The 10,000-nt window shown below is 42.7% G+C and overlaps 1 protein-coding gene across 1 annotated transcript in view; it reads left to right on the top strand.

Annotated features, from left to right (window-relative positions):
• The window catches only part of slit2 (slit homolog 2 (Drosophila)), a 186,359-nt gene that overhangs the window by 138,094 nt on the left and 38,265 nt on the right, over positions 1–10,000 (top strand). Inside the window, 2 exon segments of the mRNA XM_090188584.1 lie at positions 4,099–4,262; positions 8,695–8,819. Coding sequence (XP_090044710.1) covers positions 4,099–4,262; positions 8,695–8,819 — 289 coding nt within the window.

Genomic DNA, 10,000 nt, shown 5'->3' with positions numbered 1-10,000 from the left:
TCGCTCTCTCACCTGTGAGTAACACAAACGCATTAATTAGGATAATATAGACCTGGCCTCGCTCTCTCACCTGTGAGTAACACAAACGCATTAATTAGGATAATATAGACCTGGCCTCGCTCTCTCACCTGTGAGTAACACAAACGCATTAATTAGGATAATATAGACCTGGCCTCGCTCTCTCACCTGTGAGTAACACAAACGCATTAATTAGGATAATATAGACCTGGCCTCGCTCTCTCACCTGTGAGTAACACAAACGCATTAATTAGGATAATATAGACCTGGCCTCGCTCTCTCACCTGTGAGTAACACAAACGCATTAATTAGGATAATATAGACCTGGCCTCGCTCTCTCACCTGTGAGTAACACAAACGCATTAATTAGGATAATATAGACCTGGCCTCGCTCTCTCACCTGTGAGTAACACAAACGCATTAATTAGGATAATATAGACCTGGCCTCGCTCTCTCACCTGTGAGTAACACAAACGCATTAATTAGGATAATATAGACCTGGCCTCGCTCTCTCACCTGTGAGTAACACAAACGCATTAATTAGGATAATATAGACCTGGCCTCGCTCTCTCACCTGTGAGTAACACAAACGCATTAATTAGGATAATATAGACCTGGCCACAAACGCATGCACACACCACTCATTGATGTCTATACAACAACGACAAGCCACCTGCTGTTTTGTTAGACTTCAGTGCGGCTCTTGACATTATCGATCAATGTCTGCTGCTGGAAAAACATATGTGTTATGGTTTTACACCCCCTGCTATAATGTGGATAAATAATTACCTGTCTGACAGAACACAGAGGGTGTTATGGTTTTACACCCCCTGCTATAATGTGGATAAATAATTACCTGTCTGACAGAACACAGAGGGTGTTATGGTTTTACACCCCCTGCTATAATGTGGATAAATAATTACCTGTCTGACAGAACACAGAGGGTGTTATGGCTTTACACCCCCTGCTATAATGTGGATAAAGAGTTACCTGTCTGACAGAACACAGAGGGTGTTATGGCTTTACACCCCTTGCTATAATGTGGATAAATAATGACCTGTCTGACAGAACACAGAGGGTGTTATGGCTTTACACCCCCCTGCTATAATGTAGATGAAGAGTTACCTGTCTAACAGAACACAGAGGGTGTTATGGCTTTACACCCCCTGCTATAATGTGGATAAAGAGTTACCTGTCTAACAGAACACAGAGGGTGTTATGGCTTTACACCCCCTGCTATAATGTGGATGAAGAGTTATCTGTCTAACAGACCACAGAGGGTGTTATGGCTTTACACCCCCTGCTATAATGTGGATAAAGAGTTATCTGTCTAACAGACCAGAGGGTGTTCTTTAATGGAAGCCTCTACAACATAATCCAGGTTGAATCAGGCATTCCCCAGGGCAGCTGTCTAGGACCCTTACTTTATAAAATCTTTACTAGTGACATGCCGCATGCCCTTCTGAAACATCACTATCAACAAGGCAGGTCCTACAGGTCCTAGTTTCTACCTTCTGAAACATCACTATCAACAAGGCAGGTCCTACAGGCCCTAGTTTCTACCTTCTGAAACATCACTATCAACAAGGCAGGTCCTACAGGTCCTAGTTTCTACCTTCTGAAACATCACTATCAACAAGGCAGGTCCTACAGGCCCTAGTTTCTACCTTCTGAAACATCACTATCAACAAGGCAGGTCCTACAGGTCCTAGTTTCTACCTTCTGAAACATCACTATCAACAAGGCAGGTCCTACAGGTCCTAGTTTCTACCTTCTGAAACATCACTATCAACAAGGCAGGTCCTACAGGTCCTAGTTTCTACCTTCTGAAACATCACTATCAACAAGGCAGGTCCTACAGGTCCTAGTTTCTACCTTCTGAAACATCACTATCAACAAGGCAGGTCATACAGGCTCTAGTTTCTACCTTCTGAAACATCACTATCAACAAGGCAGGTCCTACAGGTCCTAGTTTCTACCTTCTGAAACATCACTATCAACAAGGCAGGTCCTACAGGCCCTAGTTTCTACCTTCTGAAACATCACTATCAACAAGGCAGGTCATACAGGCCCTAGTTTCTACCTTCTGAAACATCACTATCAACAAGGCAGGTCCTACAGGTCCTAGTTTCTACCTTCTGAAACATCACTATCAACAAGGCAGGTCCTACAGGTCCTAGTTTCTACCTTCTGAAACATCACTATCAACAAGGCAGGTCCTACAGGTCCTAGTTTCTACCTTCTTAACATCACTATCAACAAGGCAGGTCCTACAGGTCCTAGTTTCTACCTTCTTAACATCACTATCAACAAGGCAGGTCCTACAGGCCCTAGTTTCTACCTTCTTAACAACACTCTCAACAAGGCAGGTCCTACAGGCACCTAGTTTCTACGTTCTTAAAAGCACTATCAACAAGGTAGGTCCTACAGGCCCTTGTTTCTACCTTCTTAACAACACTATCAACAAGGCAGGTCCTACAGGCCCTAGTTTCTACCTTCTTAACAACACTATCAACAAGGCAGGTCCTACAGGTCCTAGTTTCTACCTTCTGAAACATCACTATCAACAAGGCAGGTCCTACAGGCCCTAGTTTCTACCTTCTTAACAACACTATCAACAAGGCAGGTCCTACAGGTCCTAGTTTCTACCTTCTGAAACATCACTATCAACAAGGCAGGTCCTACAGGCCCTAGTTTCTACCTTCTGAAACATCACTATCAACGAGGCAGGTCCTACAGGCCCTGGTTTCTACCTTCTTAACAGCACTATCAACAAGGCAGGTCCTACAGGCCCTAGTTTCTACCTTCTTAACAACACTCTCAACAAGGTAGGTCCTACAGGCCCTAGTTTCTACGTTCTTAAAAGCACTATCAACAAGGCAGGTCCTACAGGCCCTAGTTTCTACCTTCTTAACAACACTCTCAACAAGGTAGGTCCTACAGGCCCTAGTTTCTACGTTCTTAAAAGCACTATCAACAAGGCAGGTCCTACAGGCCCTAGTTTCTACCTTCTTAACAACACTATCAACAAGGCAGGTCCTACAGGCCCTAGTTTCTACCTTCTTAACAACACTATCAACAAGGCAGGTCCTACAGGCCCTAGTTTCTACCTTCTTAACAACCCTATCAACAAGGCAGGTCCTACAGGCCCTAGTTTCTACCTTCTTAACAACACTATCAACAAGGCAGGTCCTACTGGCCCTAATTTTGTCACACCTGGACTACTGTTGAGTCGTGTGGTCAGGTGCCACAAAAAAGGACTTTGAAATTGTCTCAGAACATTGCAGCACGGCTGGCCCTTGGATGAACACAGAGAGCTAACATTAATAATATGCATGTCAATCTCTCCTGGCTCAAAGTGGAGGAGAGATTGACTGCATCTCTTCTCATTATAAACCCCAGGAAGGGTAGCTGCTGCCTTGGTAGATAGAGATCCCATAATAAACCCCAGGAAGAGTAGCTGCTGCCTTGGTAGATAGATATCCCATAATAAACCCCATGAAGAGTAGCTGCTGCCTTGGTAGATAGATATCCCATAATAAACCCCAGGAAGAGTAGCTGCTGCCTTGGTAGATAGAGATCCCATAATAAACCCCAGGAAGAGTAGCTGCTGCCTTGGTAGATAGATATCCCATGAAGAGTAGCTTCTGCCTTGGTAGATAGATATCCCATAATAAACCCCATGAAGAGTAGCTTCTGCCTTGGTAGATAGAGATCCCATAATAAACCCCAGGAAGAGTAGCTGCTGTCTTGGTAGATAGAGATCCCATAATAAACCCCAGGAAGAGTAGCTTCTGCCTTGGTAGATAGAGATCCCATAATAAACCCCAGGAAGAGTAGCTGCTGTCTTGGTAGATAGAGATCCTTAATAAATACTTATACTAATAAACACACATTGAAATTCACACATGCACTGGATGTATCCCGATATTAAGTGTGTGTGTGTGTGTGTGTGTGTGTGTGTGTGTGTGTGTGTGTGTGTGTGTGTGTGTGTGTGTGTGTGTGTGTGTGTGTGTGTGTGTGTGTGTGCGTGCGTGCGTGCGTGCGTGCGTGCGTGCGTGTGTGTGTGTGTGTGTGCAGGGCTCTGGGGGCCAACCCCCTATACTGTGACTGTAGGATGCAGTGGCTGTCTGACTGGGTGCAGAGTGGGTATAGGGAACCGGGTATCGCCCGCTGTGCCGGTCCTGGAGACATGACAGACAAACTACTGCTGACCACACCGTCCAAGAAGTTCACCTGCACAGGTAACACACACCTTACACACACACACACACCTTATACACACACATCTTATATACACACACACACACACACACAGACAAACACACACACACACACTTACAAACACACACACACACTCCCACACACTCACACACACTTGCGGAGTGCTCTTAAAGGAGACCACCAGTTGCCATAGATATTGTTGTCCACCAACTAGTGGACTAAAAATACACACAGTCTATAAAGTTCATTATTAAAACATTAACAGTCTATAAAGTTCATTATTAAAACATTAAGTCCATAAAGTTCATTATTAAAACATGAACAGTCCATAAAGTTCATTATTAAAACATTAACAGTCTATAAAGTTCATTATTAAAACATTAAGTCCATAAAGTTCATTATTAAAACATGAACAGTCTATAAAGTTCATTATTAAAACATTAACAGTCTATAAAGTTCATTATTAAAACATTAACAGTCTATAAAGTTCATTATTAAAACATTAACAGTCTATAAAGTTCATTATTAAAACAATAACAGTCTATAAAGTTCATTATTAAAACATTAACAGTCTATAAAGTTCATTATTAAAACAATAACAGTCTATAAAGTTCATTATTAAAACATTAACAGTCTATAAAGTTCATTATTAAAACAATAACAGTCTATAAAGTTCATTATTAAAACATTAACAGTCTATAAAGTTCATTATTAAAACATTAACAGTCTATAAAGTTCATTATTAAAACAATAACAGTCTATAAAGTTCATTATTAAAACATTAACAGTCTATAAAGTCCATTATTAAAACATTAACAGTCTATAAAGTTCATTATTAAAAACATTAAGTCTATAAAGTTCATTATTAAATCGTTAACAGTCTATAAAGTTCATTATTAAATCGTTAACAGTCTATAAAGTTCATTATTAAAACATTAACAGTCTATAAAGTTCATTATTAAATCGTTAACAGTCTATAAAGTTTATTATTAAAACATTAACAGTCTATAAAGTTCATTATTAAAACATTAACAGTCTATAAAGTTCATTATTAAATCGTTAACAGTCTATAAAGTTCATTATTAAAACATTAACAGTCTATAAAGTTCATTATTAAATCGTTAACAGTCTATAAAGTTTATTATTAAAACATTAACAGTCTATAAAGTTCATTATTAAATTGTTTACAGTCTATAAAGTTCATTATTAAATCGTTAACAGTCTATAAAGTTTATTATTAAAACATTAACAGTCTATAAAGTTCATTATTAAATCGTTAACAGTCTATAAAGTTCATTATTAAAACATTAACAGTCTATAAAGTTCATTATTAAATCGTTAACAGTCTATAAAGTTCATTATTAAATCGTTAACAGTCTATAAAGTTCATTATTAAATCGTTAACAGTCTATAAAGTTCATTATTAAATCGTTAACAGTCTATAAAGTTCATTATTAAATCGTTAACAGTCAATAAAGTTTATTATTCAAAACATCTCGTCCTTTTTATTAACATATGCGTAATATCTTCCTGGTTTGATTGACGACATTGTAGACGTCCCCGGGCCTTGTGGTCTTCTCGTGCCAGGTAAAGTAGCCAATCACATCCGAGTACTACCCCCTTGGTCCCGCCTCCCCAAGTCCCTTCAGCCAATCCCAGCCCAGTGCCTGAACCCTGACCACTGACCTGAATGCTCCTCTCTCTCCTCTGTCAGTCCCAGTGTGTAGACCTCCATACTGCTGTTATGAACCAATCAGCCTCCAGTGTGTAGACCTCCATACTGTTATGAACCAATCAGCCTCGAGTGTGTAGACCTCCATACTGTTATGAACCAATCAGCCTCCAGTGTGTAGACCTCCATACTGTCATGAACCAATCAGCCTCCAGTGTGTAGACCTCCATACTGTCATGAACCAATCAGCCTCCAGTGTGTAGAACTCCATACTGTCATGAACCAATCAGCCTATATATGTCTATAGTAGTACCACTATATAGGGAATAGGGCTCTGGTCTATAGTAGTGTACTATATAGGGAATAGGGCTCTGGTCTAAAGTAGTACCACTATATAGGGAATAGGGCTCTGGTCTATAGTAGTACCACTATATAGGGAATAGGGCTCTGGTCTATAGTAGTACCACTATATAGGGAATAGGGCTCTGGTCTATAGTAGTGTACTATATAGGGAATAGGGCTCTGGTCTAAAGTAGTACCACTATATAGGGAATAGGGCTCTGGTCTATAGTAGTGTACTATATAGGGAATAGGGCTCTGGTCTAAAGTAGTACCACTATATAGGGAATAGGGCTCTGGTCTATAGTAGTGTACTATATAGGGAATAGGGCTCTGGTCTAAAGTAGTACCACTATATAGGGAATAGGGCTCTGGTCTAAAGTAGTACCACTATATAGGGAATAGGGCTCTGGTCTATAGTAGTACCACTATATAGGGAATAGGGCTCTGGTCTATAGTAGTACCACTATATAGGGAATAGGGCTCTGGTCTATAGTAGTACCACTATATAGGGAATAGGGCTCTGGTCTATAGTAGTACCACTATATAGGGAATAGGGCTCTGGTCTAAAGTAGTACCACTATATAGGGAATAGGGCTCTGGTCTATAGTAGTACCACTATATAGGGAATAGGGTCTATAGTAGTACCACTATATAGGGAATAGGGCTCTGGTCTATAGTAGTACCACTATATAGGGAATAGGGCTCTGGTCTATAGTAGTACCACTATATAGGGAATAGGGCTCTGGTCTATAGTAGTACCACTATATAGGGAATAGGGCTCTGGTCTATAGTAGTACCACTATATAGGGAATAGGACTCTGGTCTATAGTAGTACCACTATATAGGGAATAGGGCTCTGGTCTATAGTAGTGTACTATATAGGGAATAGGGCTCTGGTCTATAGTAGTACCACTATATAGGGAATAGGGCTCTGGTCTATAGTAGTACACTATATAGGGAATAGGGTCTGTAGTAGTACCACTATATAGGGAATAGGGCTCTGGTCTATAGTAGTACCACTATATAGGGAATAGGGCTCTGGTCTATAGTAGTACCACTATATAGGGAATAGGGTCTATAGTAGTACCACTATATAGGGAAGAGGGTCTATATAGTAGTACACTATATAGGGAATAGGGTCTGTAGTAGTACCACTATATAGGGAATAGGGTCTATAGTAGTACCACTATATAGGGAATAGGGTCTATAGTAGTGTACTATATAGGGAATAGGGCTCTGGTCTAAATTAGTGTACTATATAGGGAATAGGGCTCTGGTCTATAGAGAATAGGGTGCCATTTGGGACAGAAACAGTGTGTGTGATTATTAAGTCTCGTGAAAAACTTGTGCAGGACTTTCTCTGTATGTAGCTGTGTACAGTATATATTAGTGTTGTACTGTGTGTGTGGATGGGTGGCTGTGTACAGTATATATTAGTGTTGTACTGTGTGTGTGGATGGGGGGGCTGTGTACAGTATATATTAGTGTTGTACTGTGTGTGTGGATGGGGGGCTGTGTACAGTATATATTAGTGTTGTACTGTGTGTGTGGATGGGGGGCTGTGTACAGTATATATTAGTGTTGTACTGTGTGTGTGGATGGGGGGCTGTGTACAGTATATATTAGTGTTGTACTGTGTGTGTGGATGGGGGGCTGTGTACAGTATATATTAGTGTTGTACTGTGTGTGTGGATGGGGGGCTGTGTACAGTATATATTAGTGTTGTACTGTGTGTGTGGATGGGGGGCTGTGTACAGTATATATTAGTGTTGTACTGTGTGTGTGGATGGGGGGCTGTGTACAGTATATATTAGTGTAGTACTGTGTGTGTGGATGGGGGGCTGTGTACAGTATATATTAGTGTTGTACTGTGTGTGTGGATGGGGGGCTGTGTACAGTATATATTAGTGTTGTACTGTGTGTGTGGATGGGGGGCTGTGTACAGTATATATTAGTGGTGTACTGTGTGTGGATGGGGGGCTGTGTACAGTATATATTAGTGTTGTACTGTGTGTGTGGATGGGGGGGCTGTGTACAGTATATATTAGTGTTGTACTGTGTGTGTGGATGGGTGGCTGTGTACAGTATATATTAGTGTTGTGCTGTGTGTGTGGATGGGGGGCTGTGTACAGTATATATTAGTGTTGTACTGTGTGTGTGGATGGGTGGCTGTGTACAGTATATATTAGTGTTGTACTGTGTGTGTGGATGGGGGGCTGTGTACAGTATATATTAGTGTTGTACTGTGTGTGTGGATGGGTGGCTGTGTACAGTATATATTAGTGTTGTACTGTGTGTGTGGATGGGTGGCTGTGTACAGTATATATTAGTGTTGTACTGTGTGTGTGGATGGGGGGCTGTGTACAGTATGTTGTATCAATGACTAACGGCCACAGCTTGTAGTTAGAAATCTATTTCTGTTCTGTGTCTAAATGCAGGTCCTCTAGATTTGAGTATCCAGGCGAAGTGTGACCCGTGTCTCTCCAACCCCTGTCACAACGACGGTACCTGCTCCAACCATCCCGTCACCTTCTACCGCTGTAGCTGCCCCTACGGATTCAAGGTACTGACCCTGACCTCTAACCCTAACCCTGACCTCTAACCTCTGACCCCGTCACCTTCTACCGCTGTAGCTGCCCCTACGGATTTAAGGTACTGACCCTGACCTCTAACCTCTGACCCCGTCACCTTCTACCGCTGTAGCTGCCCCTACGGATTCAAGGTACTGACCCTGACCTCTAACCTCTGACCCCGTCACCTTCTACCGCTGTAGCTGCCCCTACGGATTCAAGGTACTGACCCTGACCTCTAACCTCTAACCCCGTCACCTTCTACCGCTGTAGCTGCCCCTACGGATTCAAGGTACTGACCCTGACCTCTGACCTCTGACCCCGTCACCTTCTACCGCTGTAGCTGCCCCTACGGAATCAAGGTACTGACCCTGACCTCTAACCCTGACCTCTAACCTCTGACCCTGTCACCTTCTACCGCTGTAGCTAACCCTACAGATTCAAGGTACTGACCCTGACCTCTGACCTCTAACCTCTGACCCCGTCACCTTCTACCGCTATAGCTGCCCCTACGGATTCAAGGTACTGACCCTGACCTCTGACCTCTAACCTCTGACCCCGTCACCTTCTACCGCTATAGCTGCCCCTACTGATTCAAGGTACTGACCCTGACCTCTAACCTCTGACCCCGTCACCTTCTACCACTGTTGCTGCCCCTACGGATTCAAGGTACTGACCCTGACCTCTAACCTCTAACCTCTGACCCCATCACCTTCTACCGCTTTAGCTGCCCCTACGGATTCAAGGTACTGACCCTGACCTCTGACCTCTAACCTCTGACCCCGTCACCTTCTACCACTATAGCTGCCCCTACGGATTCAAGGTACTGACCCTGACCTCTGACCTCTGACCCTGTCACCTTCTACCGCTGTAGCTGCCCCTACGGATTCAAGGTACTGACCCTGACCTCTAACCCTAACCCTGACCTCTAACCTCTGACCCCGTCACCTTCTACCGCTGTAGCTGCCCCTACGGATTTAAGGTACTGACCCTGACCTCTAACCTCTGACCCCGTCACCTTCTACCGCTGTAGCTGCCCCTACGGATTCAAGGTACTGACCCTGACCTCTAACCTCTGACCCCGTCACCTTCTACCGCTGTAGCTGCCCCTACGGATTCAAGGTACTGACCCTGACCTCTAACCTCTAACCCCGTCACCTTCTACCGCTGTAGC

The sequence above is a fragment of the Oncorhynchus mykiss genome, chromosome 10 (genome assembly GCF_057628025.1).
Source record: "Oncorhynchus mykiss isolate SJ-2025 chromosome 10, ASM5762802v1, whole genome shotgun sequence".
Classification (NCBI taxonomy): Eukaryota; Metazoa; Chordata; class Actinopteri; order Salmoniformes; family Salmonidae; genus Oncorhynchus; species Oncorhynchus mykiss.
Note: the sequence above shows the minus strand (reverse complement) of the source record. Positions and strands in the feature narration are given on the sequence as shown.